Below are 17,034 nucleotides of genomic sequence, written 5' to 3'. Positions count from 1 at the left end.
CAAAAATGTACCCCCACTTGAAAACCCCTGGTATAGAATAAATTCCAATTAGACGGTGAAAATATTTGAGTGATGATTTATAGCACTTTGTGGTCTTGGGGGAAGTGGAACTCAGTGGATGAAATAGAATAAATATCAAACTGAGAACTCTCTATTTGCTAAGACAGGACGTAGAAGGGCCATTCTGGATTAGAGAGCAATTGTGACACATCTTCGGGTTAGGACAGGTCACGACGACAGAAATATCCTTAAATCGAAGTTCTCAAAAATATTGTTTTAGTTTTTGTTTCATTTTTGAATCATCTCCTACCTAGAAATACCATTTCTAACAAAAATAAGTATTTTATTGTTGAATTGGAAATTTATTTCGATTTCATACACACCCAGTATCTTTGGGTGAAAAAAGACTTTTTTAAGGGTACCCAGTATCTTTGGGTGAAAAAAGACTTTTTTAAGGGCGTCAGAGAATGAGTTTGAAATTATGGCTGCAAGTTATTGTGAATTTATAACTCTATACAAATATCTGTTATGTTTATGCATAATTTTACCTATTTTTTTTTCTTTTTTTTGGACGATTTGATTATTGTCCTCAAGCTTAGAAAATTTTTCAGCGCCAAGGGATACACACACATGTACACACATGCACACACATGTAACGTGTGTGGGTGTGTATAGTGTAGACAGTGATTATAAGAAACAGTGATTTTTGTATATTTCTGCTACGTCGTCGTAAATTCTAATTTTTTTCCTCTGACTATCAGGCTAGTACTCATGACATCAGTGCTACATGGCTGGTGATCTGCTACCTAGGGATAATGCGTGATACCCTTTTTTCACAGCTATCTGCCAACCGCGGTGCAAACATGGCGAATGCATCGGGCCAAATAAGTGCAAATGTCATCCTGGATATGCTGGAAAAACCTGCAGCCAAGGTAGGAAGACAGTCCGACGTAAATACACAATCCTAAGCCACCTCCTCTATTCCGTGCCAAACCACTTTCCATAGATATTTTCCCTAATTATGTGAGCTACCAATGTGCTGATAGATAAAAATATGGTAACGGTAAATGTTGTAAAATTTATTGTAACAAAGGATAATTAAACAGGTGTCATCCCCTGATTCTCTGATAGTGCCTAGAATGGATTTCCAGGAAGAGGATCATCGGTCGTGTAGAAGCCTTCGGTGCTCCGGTTCTTCCACTAACCAGCTGGGAAGCCCCGGGCAGAATCTCAACCCCCTCGGCCCCCGGTCTCCTCTCCCTTTTCATGCCAGGGGTCACACAGGGGCTTTGACTTGAAATTTGGAGGTTCCTTCCACCCCTGAGCCCTTTGATTCTGTGATTAAATCTCCCTGCAGCTGCTGACCCATCTGGAATGTTTCTCTGAGAAATAGAAAAGTCAATTAATGTAGCAAGTGATTTAAAAAAAAAAAAACAAAACCAGCATCAGTTTATAAAAGCTAACATTTACCCAACATTCATAGTGTCCCAGGTATTTTGCATATATTATCCATTTGCATCCTTACAACACTAGGAGGTAGAGTGTTATTTATTATAATTAAGATATAAATACGATATTAATTATTATTCCAGTTTTCACTTAGACTGAAGCTCAGGGATGTAAAGTGTCTTGCTGAAGTTCACAGGATTAGTTGGTAAAACAGCTGGTATGTCAACGTGGAGCTATTGTCTGTATAATCCATATTCTTTCCGCCATATTAGTTTTAAATGAAGAAAATGTAATTGGAAATGTGATCCTCTGACTCATGCTAACAGAGTCAGACAAGGCTTGTCTTTTTAATTAATTTCAGCCCCCAATTTCTACCATTAGGAGTTCAAAAGCTAGAAATAATGAAAAGTTAGGGTTAGATTTTACTAAAAAGATGAGTCAGTTTATTTCTTGAATTATACTCCCTATTATTTTATTTTATTTTATTTATTTTTTTGAGACAGAGTCTCACTCTGTTGCCCGGGCTAGAGTGCCGTGGCATCAGCCTCGCTCACAGCAACCTCAAACTCCTGGGCTCAAGCGATCCTCCTGCCTCAGCCTCCTGAGTAGCTGGGACTACAGGCATGCACCACCACGCCTGGCTAATTTTTTCTATGTATATTTTCAGTTGTCCAGCTAATTTCTTTCTATTTTTAGTAGAGACGGGCGTTTCGCTCTTGCTCAGGCTGGTCTCGAACTCCTGACCTCGAGCGATCCTCCCACCTCGGCCTCCCAGAGTGCTGGGATTACAGGTGTGAGCCACCGCACCCGGCCTATAATATTTTTCTTTAAACTTGATATTTACCAACCATACCTGGGTAGTCTTTTTGAAATAACTGGTGCTCTTGCTATCTGTTTACTCTTTTAAAAATCCACTTGATTTTCCTTCCCCGACCTAAGTTTACAAGTAGCAGCTTGCTAGGTTCTGGTTACTGAGTTATCAGTGTTCATCTTAGGATCCCACTATACTTCTTTTGTTTTTAAAGTGGTGAACATAAACCCTCAGAGGTTTTATCACTATGTCAGCATGATAAAACTTAGTTGTCCAAATGCCAGGAATTTACAGAAAGAAAACTATTAAATGAAGCTACTTTTGGTGTAGAGAAATTCACTTAAATTTAGTTGCAGGAGCTACATGAACTTTAACATGCTCCAAAGACACTAAAACTATTATTGGAACAAGATCTCATCACTGGGTAGCTCTTATTTTCGGAAAACCAGTTTACCATGGACTACAACGTATACCTATTTCTCCAAAGAAAAATTGGAATATACCGAGTTAAAATCTCGCCTCCTAAAACCATATTCCTTAGGGAGAAGAGGATTTCCATTAGTAGCAAAATGTGATTTTTTACACTTGCAAAAACAGTGCTGACACTGAAAATGTAATTTCAAGTCCAATCTTGAAAATGAAACTCCAGTTTCGAGTAAACTGACATATTTTAATCATCTCTTCCTTTGCCCTCCTTACAAAAAAAAAAGCAGTTTGTGGTCGGTTCCTGATGGGAAGGTGTATGTTCTTTTTTTTTTTTTCTTTTTCCTGAGACAGAGTCTCGCTCTGTTGCCCAAGCTAGAGTGCCGTGGCGTCAGCCTCGCTCACAGCAACCTCAGACTCCTGGGCTCAAGCGATCCTCCTGCCTCAGCCTCCCGAGTAGCTGGGACTACAGGCATGCGCCACCATGCCCGGCTAATTTTTTTCTATATATATTTTTAGTTGTCCATATAATTTCTTCCTACTTTTAGTAGAGATGGGGTCTCGCTCTTGCTCAGGCTGGACTCGAACTCCTGACCTGGAGCCATCCTCCCGCCTCGGCCTCCCAGAGTGCTAGGATTACAGGCGTGAGCCACCGCGCCCAGCCACGTATGTTCCTTGAGAGCAGGAATCCTTTGTGGTGTCTCTCTCATGTCTGGGGTCCTGAAAACTATCATGAAAGTGATTTGCACATAAGTGCACACTAAACGTTTGTTAAATGAACAACGGTTCATATAATGAACACCGTGGGAACTCGGAAGAGTCTATCAGTTGTCCCCTACAGCACCTCAGACAGTCCCTAATCCCCGTCAGGGTGAGAGAGGCTGCTCTGAGTGACCAGGAGAAGGCGAAAGCTGCCCAGACCCCCATAAAAGCTATCAGAGCAAATTGTCTTCAGCTGCTACAAAGCAGATGACCTTAGACTGCTTTTATCCAGGCCCACACAATTTAACAAAGTAGAAAACATGCCTCAGAGATAAAGGAAATCAAACAGAGTTCTTTTTTCTCAAGGAGGGAAATGTCGAGAAGTATATTCGAAATCATTTTACTGAACTGGAAATTAGCTTTTGATTAAAGGTAGGTTTGGGTGTCAGGCCCACGTATGCACTAAGAATTCTGCTGCCAGTTACACACTTTAAGAAATAACCCCCAAGATACGTGCTCGGCAGAGCAAACAGCCTGAATAAATGACAAGTGCTTATTAACCAGCGCTTTTAGGGCTGCCGGGGGAGCACCCAGAATAGCAGGGCGAGCCGCGCTTTGGAGCTGGGGGAATTTAACAGCCTTGTCACGGGCTTGGCGTGATCCGCTGTTGGTGGCTTGCTCTTCCGTTGGAGTCATTTTCCGGATTGGCTACATCTAGATCAGATACGAAATCACAGGCTTGGACCCATCATTAACATACTCTGCAAGGCCTTTCTGTATTGCCTTTCAGAGTAGGTGAAATTCTACCCCGAATTCTGGCAAGATGCTCTTTGATTGTTTGCTTGTCCTCCACTTTGCTTCCTCCGGCAATTTTATTTACACATATTTTCCTCCTCCTTGAGTCTCTGCACCCATGCAAGTCCCCTTTCCCCCAGCCAGGAAAGAATTCTGTGATAGATAATAATCTTCTTATAACTTTCTCACTGGGGCATGATTTTTAGCATGTAAATCTATCCTATCACTGCATATTTTCAGAAATAGAAGACATTCTTTGGAATGTACAACGTGCTTTATCATAATTTCAGGAGAAACTATTTATAAATATCAATTACTAATGTTTTTGGCACGGTTTATGCTTCACGTGTTGAATTCGTCATCGCGAGAAACAGAACTGGAGTTTTGTAGCACAGAATCAGACGCTAAATTTCCACGGACTGGCTACGTCGGAAAGTTGATTGCTTTGCTAACACAACAATCGAAGTGCTTCAACCCCAATATTAAAGACCTTACTGGCAGCCTTACTTTTTGAATGATACATGGTTTCAACCTCAAAACCAATGTTCATTTGACTTGGAAGTTTAACCGGCTGTTAGTAACGTGATAGTCTTGAAACAGAATGTGATTGACTTTTTGACTCTGAGTCTTGCCCATCTTCTAACTTTTTGGTCAGCTAACAATGGCGACAGTTAACATTTTTTGCAGCATGCTTCTTGTCTATTTTGTAATTAAATGTGACCTAAATGTAGCTTCAGTTCTTACTTTTGAATGCAAACATTGACGATCTCTCATGCTATCATTTAAATGAGGTCTTTATGGAAATCAGAAATTTGTGCATAATTTTAGAGCACTTTACTATTCAGAAAGAAATAAAGAAAAAAGAAACTACTATTGATAGCATAATATAGGAAAAAAATCTTAAGTTGGTCATATAAGACTTCAGTGGCCCTAAATAGAGCAGGTTGATTATAATCAATATTTGCATAATCGTTTTCTTGTTTTCCTCCTTCTATTGATGACAAAATCATGCTTTTTAAAATGACCTCTTTTTTGGTGTTTTCTTACAAAATGGTATGAGAATAATGAATTATCGATTTATTACGTGTGTGTGTTCCTCGGGAACCAAGATGGCAGGGATACATTTTTAAGAAAAAACCAATTAAAGACAATGAAAACGCAGAAGAACCGGGAACTACTGTTTTATCTAAAACGTTCTGTTTAAACTCTGCCAACGTTATGTAATGGTTTAATATATACTTGTAAAGATTTTTAGGGCTAAAAATGACATCAGTTCAAAGCTGACTCTTGTTACCTTCTTCCTGGCGTGAAGACCAACGCTCCTACCCGGCTCCTCTTCCCCAGGGCAGTGAACGGCCTCTTTTCCAGCCCCCGGATCACCAACCCACAAGTTTACCTGCAAGGGGTGAGCGTGCGTTGGCTAAGGTGGTCTGTCCCTCCCACCTGCACGGCTTCCTGCAGTGACGTCACCTCTTGCCAATGCGCTGGCGACTAGTCCAGGAGCGCCCAGCCTTCAGCCCCGAGCATGTGACACACGAGCAGCAGGAATTGCCACCCGGCGCTGATTCTCTGTGCTCTGAGAAGCATGGAGCTCTTCTGTCCCTTTCATGCCTCAAGCGTCACTCATTGCTTGTCTTCTCCTTTCCTAGGCTTTGAAGTGTTTTCTCAAAGTCAGATCGCAAAGTAACTTTCTCATGCGTAGGCAAAGTCAGGAATTCCAAAGCAACCGAAACTGGGCTTTTGACGCCTTTTGCCAAGTAGATTTTAGATGTGGTCAAATCCTCTTCCCCATCTCTTTGAGGTGTCAAGTTTTAGTCTACCTGGACATCGCACCAGACCTTAGCGTCCTGCATTTGGTGTACATTTCATAATAGCAGAAAGCCTAAGCTCTGGTTCCAGATGGCACCTAATTAGCCGTTCGATTGCGAGCAAATCATTTTAATGGATCTGGGTTTTAGCAAACCACTTAGTAATGGGGGTGGGGGCAGTAATTCCTGCCCTGTTTGCCTATGGGGTGGTTGTGAGAATAAAAACACTGAAAATATTAATGACGTTGTTATGCTGTAAAGGTTTGTGGAAAAGGGCTGGGCGCAGTGGCTCACGCCTGTCATCCTAGCACTCTGGGAGGCCGAGGTGGGAGGATCGTTTGAGCTCAGGAGTTCGAGACCAGTCTGAGCAAGAGCGAGACCCCCCGTCTCTACCAAAAATAGAAAGAAACTAGCCAAAACAACTGAAATATTTAGAAAATATTAGCCAGGCATGGTGGCGTGTGCCTGTAGTCCCAGCTACTTGGGAGGCTGAGGCAGGAGGATCGCTTGAGCCCAGGAGTTGGAGGTTGCTGTGAGCGAGGCTGACGCCACGGCACTCTAGCCCGGGTGACAGAGCGAGACTCTGTCTCAAAAAAAAAAAAGATTTGTAGAAAAGTAACGATGGGAGCATAATTTTAGTCTCTCTTGTAAGAGGTTTTATTCCTTACCCACTCATAGATTTGGAAACTTAGAATAACTGAATTAAAATAGTTTAAGTTATTAATCGTCGTCCCTCTGCCGATGGGGAACTTGAGGCGTTTGTGTATCTTCTGCACAAGGAATTGGGGCAGTGGAATCAATTTCAGAGTCATTGAAAATTTAAAGAATAGAAGTTACGGTAGTTGACAAATCGACGTTTGCCTAGGAACCTCCACTTTGGACAAAATTTATAAGTTGAGATTTCTGAAACATTGTTTAAGCATCAAAAGGGGGAAAATTCCAAAGGTATTAAAACAAATGCAAGTTTATTTTCCTTAAAAATCCATTGGGTTATCTTACTCAGCGAATCTCGAGATTTTTTTCAAGCCCCTTTTCAGTGTCTGCACGCTAATAAAACTTCTGATTCCTTTTCCTGAAGTGCAATGATCATGTTCTGCAGCTTTGCATTCCTGCTCTGGGCAGTTCCCTACTCGCTCCCCTCTTCTTTCACCCCAGCTCCTGAATTCACCAACCCGCTTAAATGTACTTCTGACAGTACTAGAATTGTCTAATTAATAATTAAAGCATTTGAATATAAGTGATTTAATCATAGAGTTTTATCCTTTGGTATGGTAAAAGAGGTAACATGATAGAAGTCATTACGTTTTTTTGTTATGGAATAATTTATACAGTATTAGAAACATCCAGAGAAAAAAGAAGATCAAAGCAAATTGAAAATAAAAACACGAAAGCCTTATTTCCTAGGTTATCCTATCAACTTTTAAGACCTGAGGTAGCATGATCAAGGAGAGTTTTCATGGTCTTTATTTTGTTCCACCTATTATAGGGAATTGACTATAATTTGGAAGTGTCGTTTCTGAATTTCTGACAGTTTGATTGTAACACAAGCGATACCAGGTCTGTGTCCGACAGAATGTGACAACGAATACAACAGTTTTGAAAGCAGCAGTTATTACCTCTCATCCTGTGGCACTCGGTCAATAAAAAAAGAACAGCTGTAGAACACAAGTCCTCAAGGAAGTTGAAGACAAAGAGGTTTCTCACTGGAATACCAGATGCATTTAGTCTTTTGAAGCTCCTTACTTTAGGAAAAGTCTGGTATTTAGCAAATATCGACCAACGTGGATGACTGTGGAATCCAGTTTCATAATCTCTGCAGAGCTCTTTGTAAGGGTCCTTGTAAAGTTTTTAGGGGACACCTGCGTGTGGCAGCTGGGGTGACAATGGCACTTTCCGGGGGTGTTCGTGCCAGGCAGCTGTCAGGGAAAATAAGCCAGTCCACCAACAGCTGCGAGAGTGCGGCTCTCTCAGATTTCTTTCCACGTATTTGGATACGCGTGTGCCAGTTTAATCACAGGTGAAGTCGCCAATAGATGTCTCTATATTCACCCATTCGTTGTTGCTTGTTTTCTTCTTTTCCCATATTATTCCCAGATTTTTTGAAATTATGACAGCTTGTTGGTTTTCTTTCCTTTTACTGTCACGAGTCTTAACTCCAAAGTGCTCTTACCGTGGGAAGGGGAAGAATAATTTTGGATTGAAGCCGGTCTCTAAGACACCGGCAGCCCCAGTCTGGGTGGACGTGGTGTCTGAAGAAAGTGCCATCAGCACACAGACTCCTTGTTTCTGTGCCTCCCCGAGCCGTAAACGCCTGACCGGTTCCCATCAGGAAAAGTTACAAAGTATCTGTGGCTCTCTAAAAATAAACCTAGGGATCCTTAACGGACATATTTCTTTTAATCAGTATCTTCCTCTTGAAATATAGGATTCAATCAAACTCTGTTGTGCAGTTGTGTTATATTTTTTGAGTAGTGCAGAAAAATATTTATGAAAAAACAAAGCCTTTCTCTAACAAGGTACTCAGATTTAAATACTGTGTCCTACGACAGCAATCAGGGGTTTATCAAAGCCAGCTGCGACTGTAGGGCCATGTCATTCCTCGTAGAAGACGAGAAATTCCCCCACCCTCATTTTTAATAAATACTGAAATATAACATAGAAGAATATGGGAAAGGGAGAGAATTTTTTCCCTTCGTCATTTCTCCTTGATTTTTACTGTGATTAACAGCGGGAGAAATCAACATTTTTTGACCCTGTAATCTGCGAAGCACCTTCTGTGAGGAAAATTTTTTTTGACATATTTTTAAAGGTGATTCTGTTTTGAAAACCCTTGACTGGGCAGGAGACAAAGTAGAAAATTGAAGAAAGCATAGGAGAGGACAAAGGTATTTGCTTTATTTTTTTAACCTCTCCAGGCTTTGCCCAGCTGGGAATCTGCTTACAGTTGTGTTAAGCATAGGGGGAAAAAAAGACCAACTTGGAAAATCAATACGATAGAAAAATTTTTTTAGATGCAATAGTTACTTGGTGGTTTTAAAACATAATGTAACTTGGTGGTTTAGTGAAATATATAGATTTCTAATAAGCAGGTCAGATGTAAATTTCAACAGATTTGAAAATGACTTTTAACTAGCTATATTACCTGTATTTCTTATTCAATGACATGGATTCATAGATAATTAAATTATGCTACTCAGGTAGTTACGCTGGTGGTTCCAGACAAAACAAACATGTGATCTCATTTCTTTTTAATGAAGTCTGTATTCGGGGCGTTACTATTTCAACGTTTATTTGTCACTAGGAGTTTTATGTTCACTTGAGGCGGTGTTCAGCCTGGGTTGGAACATTTTTGGAATGTGAAATTCATTAATTCATTTCGTGTAGGTATTTATACCAATAAACCTAAATAAAATACACGACAGTCCATCGTGCTCGGGCCAGTAGTGTTTCCCTGTGCCCTTCGTAGCTGCTGAGTGAATTCAGGCATTTAGCAGGTTTTGATTAAAGTTGATTTAGTCATTTCAGTGCGCCACTAAGGTAGGAAGTGGAAATTTCTTCTGTAGTCTGAGACCAGTATTGAGTCTACAAGAGTCAACAAGAACTATACGAATTAGCACTCTGAATTTATGTCGTTCTTATTCTCTGAAACTATCTTTCCTTCATGAGAATCAAAGCAGCCAAGTGTTGTAAAATCGGTATAATTCTCGCAAAGTAAAATATGTCCACGTAGTATCTTCTTTAAACAGAGAGAAGACCTTGAAAGAGTGAGATTACGTTATCAGGAATGTATCTAGTTGCAGAACCCGAATATTTCGAGAATGTCGGCAGTCAGGTAGACACCGGACCACCCCTACCCATGAGGACGTCAGCGAGCTGCTCTCTCTGGGGGTGGTAAGGCAGGGACCTTTTCCCAAATGTCCTTTATGGACAAAGCTGTGTCCATGAAGGTCACGGTGCCTCCCGGCTGCCCTCAGTGTGACCGACGTTCAGACTAAGATTGCGTCCACGGGTTTTATCTCTTACGTACACGATGGTTCCTATAGCTTGACCTGCTTCGCTCCCGCATTTTTTAATAGAGAAAAGAATTTTAAGTGGTTTACATCGGTGCTGAAGCTTTGTGATTTCTCTGCTTCGACCCGCATTCTTTGCAGATCTGAATGAGTGTGGCCTGAAGCCGCGGCCCTGCAAGCACCGGTGCATGAACACCCTGGGCAGCTACAAATGCTACTGTCTCAGCGGACACGTGCTGCTGCCCGACGGCTCCTGCTCGGGTATGTCAGGAATCCCAGCCACTTCACAAGTGCTTTGGGCTCGGTTTCTGCTGTGCTCGATTTCTGTCATGCTGGGTCGCGTGCCTTTGGGGAAATCCACTCCCCCACCCCCCAATCTCTTCTAGACCAGATACCTGCGTGTGTTTACGTGCATGAGGAACTGACAATCGAAACAAGAGGGACCCATTGTAGATACATAACATTCCTTTACTTTGGGTGCCAATATGAAAATGGATTAGGAAATGGTATTTGGACCAAGCATCACAAAACTAAGTTTATTTCCTAATGTTTTTCTTAACATTTGTTCTTTTCTTCTAGCTGGACATAGAAGAACAATTCCAGGTACAAAAAGAACATTAGGGACTATTTGAGGACTGCTCATGAGGTCTGCTGAGTGATTTAAAATCATTCATAAAGGCCGGGCGCGGTGGCTCACGCCTGTCATCCCAGCACTCTGGGAGGCCCAGGCGGGAGGATCGCTCGAGGTCAGGAGTTCGAGACCAGCCTGAGCAAGAGCGAGACCCCGTCTCTACTAAAAATAGAAAGAAATTATATGGACAACTAAAAATATATATAGAAAAAAATTAGCCGGGCATGGTGACACATGCCTGTAGTCCCAGCTACCCGGGAGGCTGAGGCAGGAGGATTGCTTGAGCCCAGGAGTTGGAGGTTGCTGTGAGCTGGGCTGATGCCATGGCACTCTAGCCTGGGCAACAGAGTGAGACTCTGTCTCAAAAAAAATAATAATAAAAAAAATCATTCATAAAGACCTTCTCTCTTCGTTTTGGCATTTCTTCACAATAACTGAAAGACTTTTAGATGTTTATAACGCTCTAAGCATTTTCTGAAAAACTATTTCAAATAAAAAAAATAAATGAATATGCGATCAGAAAAGTAGCTTTCCTGTGCATCTTCGTAGGAGATGTATGGTGTTTCCTACTATCATTTGGATGCATTTATAACATGCGCAGTGCCTTAAAATTCTCTGCAGGCCGAACGTTAAATTGAGGTTGTGGTCATATGATAGCTAACAATTAATGACTCGATTTTTATTTTTATTGAATTATCGGTCGACTAGGTTGCATTTTATAAAATAAAAAACGTTAGCTAATTTAATGTAGCGTTGCGTAACCGTAGCGTGGAACTTTCTGTAATGAGTGAGTCCTTGCCGAATACCACGCGGCCGGGACGTGACACTCCTTGACATTGCGCACCTCCATGGGATGTCTGTCCTCCGGGGAAATTTCATGGGCAGCGGGGACAGTCACTTGGGCGTCGTAGTTACGAGCAGCACTTAGTTTGAGTAATCTGGAAAAATATCTCAATTCTCCAATTTCCTTGGCCACCGGAAAAATTTTGAGATACTCTACGTGCAATAAAGTTTTGCATTTGTCTTTTTTAATTCTTCGGAAGCATTAAAGTCTTCCCCAGCGGATGACAGAGCTGGTTCATGTCTTCGTCGTCCTGCGGGGAGGAGGGTCTGTCTGTCTGTCCCTCCCTCCGTTTCTCAACTGTCTTTAGAATGTTGCACCATTGAGGCCTCTTTGTCTTCACTGTTGATTCAGTGTCACTGGTCTCAACACGAGTGACAGACGTGATTATTTCAGCTACAGGTTTTGTGTTCTGCCTGTGCGCCTCAGCTCGACACTCTCTCCCCAGGTGCCCTGACGTGCTCCATGGCCAACTGCCAGTACGGCTGTGACGTTGTCAAGGGACAAGTGCGGTGCCACTGCCCGTCCCCCGGCCTGCAGCTGGCCCCTGACGGGAGGACCTGCGTGGGTGAGTCGTGCAGTCGCTGCCTCTGTGGATGAAGGAGGAGAGTGGGAGGCCAGCGGGGTACGGGCGCAAGGCAGGTGCTCACAAAAGGTGGCTAAGCCGGCCTTGAGGAGGTGCCAGATGTCTCAGCAGAGGTTGCCCCTCTGCGAATGGACCCTGGCAGCCTTGTTTCCCCAAAAACGAGGGGCAGGCGGAGGGGACCCCATGGGCAGAGGCACCGAGGTTCCAGGGAGAACATGCTCAGGGAAAGAAGAAGAGCTCAGAGTTTCTAGAACGTAAGAGGCAGGGAGCAGCGATGAGTGGTGGTGGGAACAGGTAGGCAGGGCCAGGCTGTGTGTGTTGCAGGTATTATGTGTTTTTCTGGTGAGGCAGGACAGCAGTGCAGGATTGTGGTTGAGAGTCTGGGCTTTGGCTTTATTAATAAAACCGGCTCTGCCATATACTAGATACCTCAGGCAAGAGACGTCCTTTCTTTGAGCTTGGATCGCTTCATCTTTAAACGGGAATAAAGCCGCACAGAACCACCGTGGGGCTTGGACCAGATCACACGTGCAGAGAGCTTAGGCAGGTCCTAGCAGGCGGTGGCACTGAGTGACAGGCATTTGGTAACTCACAGGTATCTGTCGAGGATGTCCTGTGCCGGGTGCTAGGATGTACAGGAATGGACACAGCCATCAAGACTGTGATCCTCACCAAGCTGACATTCTAGTGGGGGAGGCAGAAAAGAAACAAGGACCCGGTAAAATTCCAGACCGGTGCTAGGTGTTACCATGCATCAATAAGACAGAAAAAAAAACCAGAAAAGGTCTGTTTTAGAAAATAATGGTCAGAGAAAGCTTTAAGTAAGACCTGGACCGTTGGCCGCGTGAAAAACCAGCCGAGCAGGTGAAAACATTGCAGGATGCCACAGTGAGAGAGAGGGTCACCTGTGTGAGGGTTTTCTAGAAAGAAAGGCCCCGTGGCTCACGTACAGGAGCGAATATGCGGGGTGAGGAGGTAGGTGAGGGCTATTCATTGCAGGGCCTGCAAAGACATGGGGAGGAATCGTGGGTCTAACTCTAAAAGTCAGTAGGAACAGCTGAAAGTTGCCAGCATGGAATGATCCAGTCTTACGTTTTAGTGAAATCATTTTGACAGCTGGGTTGGGCAGGTGTCGGAGGGGGTTCAACCGGCTGGGAAAAGACCAGTTTGGACGCTCCTGTAACATCAGCGTATGGTGGCTTGGAGCACAGTAGCGATGGTGAGTGAAGAGTAGACAGGTTCTTGGCCGGGCGCGGTGGCTCACGCCTGTCATCCTAGCACTCTGGGAGGCCGAGGCGGGAGGATCGCTTGAGGTCAGGAGTTCGAGACCAGCCTGAGCAAGAGCGAGACCCTATCACTACTAAAAATAGAAAGAAATTATATGGACAGCTAAAATATATATATACAAAAAATTAGCCGGGCATGGTGGCGCATGCCTGTAGTCCCAGCTACTCGGGAGGCTGAGGCAGGAGGATCGCTTAAGCCCAGGAGTCTGAGGTTGCTGTGAGCGAGGCTGATGCCACGGCACTCACTCTAGCCTGGGCAACAGAGTGAGACTCTGTCTCAAAAAAAAATAAATAAATCTAAATTAAAAAGCCCGCTGTGTCCGACCGCGCCCTCGCCCTTCCTGAGACGCCATCGACGTGTGTTCCAGACGTGGACGAGTGTGCCACGGGCAGAGCCTCGTGTCCCCGCTCCAGGCAGTGCGTCAACACGTTCGGGAGCTACATCTGCAAGTGTGGCAAAGGCTTCGACCTCATGTACATCGGAGGCAAATACCAATGTCACGGTAACGCCACCCAGCCTCTTACTCTGTTCCCGGGAGGTCTCTTCGCTGCGGTCACGGCCGGGCTGTCGGGGGCAGGGGAGGGCACTGGCGTTAAATTAAGCAAACCAGCAGACGACCACGAGTGGTTCTGGAGCCCCACGGATTTTACGTGGACCTTGACGTTGCCAAAAAAAAAAAAAAAAAAAAAACAACAACTATTTTTGCAACTGTATGTGTTTTCCGTGTCATCGTATTTATGCCCTGAATGAAACCACCCTTTCCCTGTTTCCTGGTGCAGACGTGGACGAGTGCTCGCTGGGCCGGCATCAGTGCAGCGGCTTTGCGCGATGTCACAACGTGCTCGGGTCCTACAAGTGCAGATGCAAAGACGGGTACCACGGCGACGGGCTGCGATGCGTGTGTGAGTGACGGTCAGCGCCCCGCCCTGAGCTCCAGCAGCAAACACGGGGCTGACACACAGGCCGCTGCTGGGGAAGACGAGGAATAGGATTAATGATCCAAGAAGTATAAATTTTCATGCTAGTAATATGAGTCTGTGCTTTCCACAAACAATAACATCACGTGCTCAGGTGTTTTTAAAACCTATGTGCTCGGTGACATATTGGAATCTTCAAAGTATTTGACTTTCTGGGCCGGGCGCGGTGGCTCACGCCTGTCATCCCAGCACTCTGGGAGGCCGAGGCGGGAGGATCGCTCGAGGTCAGGAGTTCGAGACCAGCCTGAGCAAGAGCGAGACCCCCATCTCTAGATAATAGAATGAAATGATATGGACAGCTAAAAATATATAGAAAAAATTAGCCAGGCATGGTGGCGCATGCCTGTAGTCCCAGCTACTCGGGAGGCTGAGGCAGGAGGATCGCTTGAGCCCAGGAGTTTGAGGTTGCTGTGAGAGAGGCTGACGCCAGGCACTCTAGCCCGGGGACAGAGCGAGACTGTCTCAAAAAAAAAAAAAAAGTATTTGACTTTCTGGACTAAAATCTTTCAGTAGCTTCCCTTTAGCCAGAAAGAAAGTATTGAGCCCTCCCTGAGAATCTGATTTTATTGGAATCAGAAGTAAATATTTGTGAGTAGCATTAGATTTTGATGGTGGGATAAATCTAAAACTATTCTATATTTTTGTTCCTCTGTTTTATGCTTTCCAACCCTACCATTAAAAAATCATTCACGTGTTTATTTCCTCTACATTCAGAACTCTTTTGCTTTTAAGATTTGTGTAAGTTTATTTGGAGTAGTAGCTATGTCAGTAGAGAAACATGAAAAAAAATATTCTTCAAGATGAAAGTTTTATAAACCAAAGGTCATAATTTAGCATGCATTTCATGAAACAGTAGACAGTTTTTAAAAATTTCCTGAGTAAAATATTTACTGAAAACCACAGGGCATAAAATCATGAGGATTAAAGGGTTTTTGAAGGGTTGTGTAGCCATTCCCAGTCTGGACTATATCATTCCAGAAAGATTAAACATTGATTCTTTTTGGTGAAGATTATCAAGGAAAAAGATTCCACAGATGATCTTTGCAAACTCTGCAATATTTTTTTAAAATCGCAATCGTATAAATTAGTAAGGGGGCACAAAAACCAACTATAAAACATTTAAACCTTTTTGTGAGTTGAATTTATGTAAAGTGTAGATAAGAAAAGTTTTAGCCTTTAGATAATTCTAAGCATGATTTTATAATATACCTATGTCATAGGAACACAACATAGACTCTATACATTTCTTATATTTAAAAAAAAAAACTCAGAATGTCTCTGCATTTTAAAAAATCTCATTGACTGCTATTTCCATTCTCTAAATATCTAAAACTTTTCTGTGTTTCCAATAATATATATTCATCATGCAAACACCAATATATTTTTGCTCGCGTGCAAAGGAGAAATATATTTGTATCTACGAATGTATAAGTATATATGGGTATATCATACACACACACACACACACACACACACATATTTGTTATTTGGAAAACAGCATGACTTATACTAGGGAATATTTTAAATGTGAAAAGGAAGACCAGTTGGCATGAGACATTTTCAGGTGCCTGTTTTTTTAAAGTGTGATGTTTCGCTGTTTAGGGAGAGATGGTTACACATTAATTTAAGTCTTTGACTTTTTCAGATATCCCAAAAGTTATGATTGAACCTTCGGGTCCAGTTCATGTACCCAAGGGAAATGGTACCATTTTAAAGGGTGACGGAGGACATAACAATTGGATTCCTGATGCTGGAAGTACCAGGTGGCCGCTGAAGACGCCGTATGTTCCCCCTGTCATTACCAGCAGTCCCACCCCAAAGCCAACCCCATCGCCCACGCCGCCACCAACACCACCCCTGCCGACGGAGCTCAGAACATCTCCCCCACCGGCAACCCCAGAAAGGCCAAGCACCAGACTGACAACTGCGGCGCCAGCCACCAGCACGTCCCCACGAGGGGTCACGGTTGACAACAGGATCCAGACAGATCCGCAGAAACCCCGAGGAGATGTGTTCAGTAAGTGACGTAAACGTTAGCACGTGGTTAATAGGCTCTTCATGATGACATTTCCACCACAGGCTGTGCCGTGAATAAGAATCAAACTCATAAAAAGAATTAGACTCCTAACCCTACTGACAAATATCCTAAAGAGCCGTGTAAAGAGCCCGTCTCATTGAGCAAGTGGGAAAGAACAGGTGTAGAAATGGAAGGAATATCACAAAGAAACATGGTAGATCACAGCTCTTGTCCAGCGTAGGAATTCTCCTGATCCAGTTGGGTGTACTTGAAAACTCTCAGAGGAGATGGGAAACGTCCTGTAACCCCACACCATTTTACTTTCAATGTGAGTGTTGGCTCACTCAGGCAGTGAACATTCTGGAGTGCTTTTAGAGTGTCAGGCCGGCCTTGTGGGAGCCATTGGGTTTACAGAGATCGAACAGAAGAGGTCGCAGTCTGGTGGGAAAGACAGTCGCCCAGAAGGTAACTGTGGCGCCATGTTAGTAAAAGAGATCGGTGTAGGACACTGTGTGAGTGACAAGAAGGGGGATCTCATCGGCCTTTGGGTGGGGAATATTCGGGGGCCTTCCCGAGTGAGATGGGGCAAAGGTGGTGAGAAAAGGGGACCGTCATGGCTAACAGGAACAGCACAGGAAGTAGGAAGCAGCATAGCACATGGAATAAACTGGAAGGTGGCGTCAGGGAGAGGTGAGAG

General features: G+C 43.5%; 1 protein-coding gene across 5 annotated transcripts in view; it reads left to right on the top strand.

Moving 5' to 3' along the window:
- NPNT (nephronectin) overlaps positions 1-17,034 on the top strand; it is a 66,322-nt gene that overhangs the window by 26,151 nt on the left and 23,137 nt on the right. For 3 of the 5 annotated variants that reach the window (XM_069459217.1, XM_069459215.1, XM_069459214.1), the window contains 6 exons: positions 840-932; positions 10,140-10,259; positions 11,919-12,038; positions 13,711-13,845; positions 14,123-14,245; positions 15,966-16,337. In XM_069459217.1, coding sequence (XP_069315318.1) covers positions 840-932; positions 10,140-10,259; positions 11,919-12,038; positions 13,711-13,845; positions 14,123-14,245; positions 15,966-16,337 — 963 coding nt within the window. Of the gene's footprint in view, positions 1-839; positions 933-5,492; positions 5,586-10,139; positions 10,260-11,918; positions 12,039-13,710; positions 13,846-14,122; positions 14,246-15,965; positions 16,338-17,034 lie in introns of all 5 variants that reach the window. The other 2 variants (XM_069459216.1, XM_069459213.1) reach the window with 1 other exon arrangement.

Source organism: Eulemur rufifrons, chromosome 26, assembly GCF_041146395.1.
Source record: "Eulemur rufifrons isolate Redbay chromosome 26, OSU_ERuf_1, whole genome shotgun sequence".
NCBI lineage: Eukaryota > Metazoa > Chordata > Mammalia > Primates > Lemuridae > Eulemur > Eulemur rufifrons.
The sequence above is the reverse complement of the archived record's forward strand: the minus strand, read 5'-3'. Positions and strand labels throughout refer to the sequence as shown.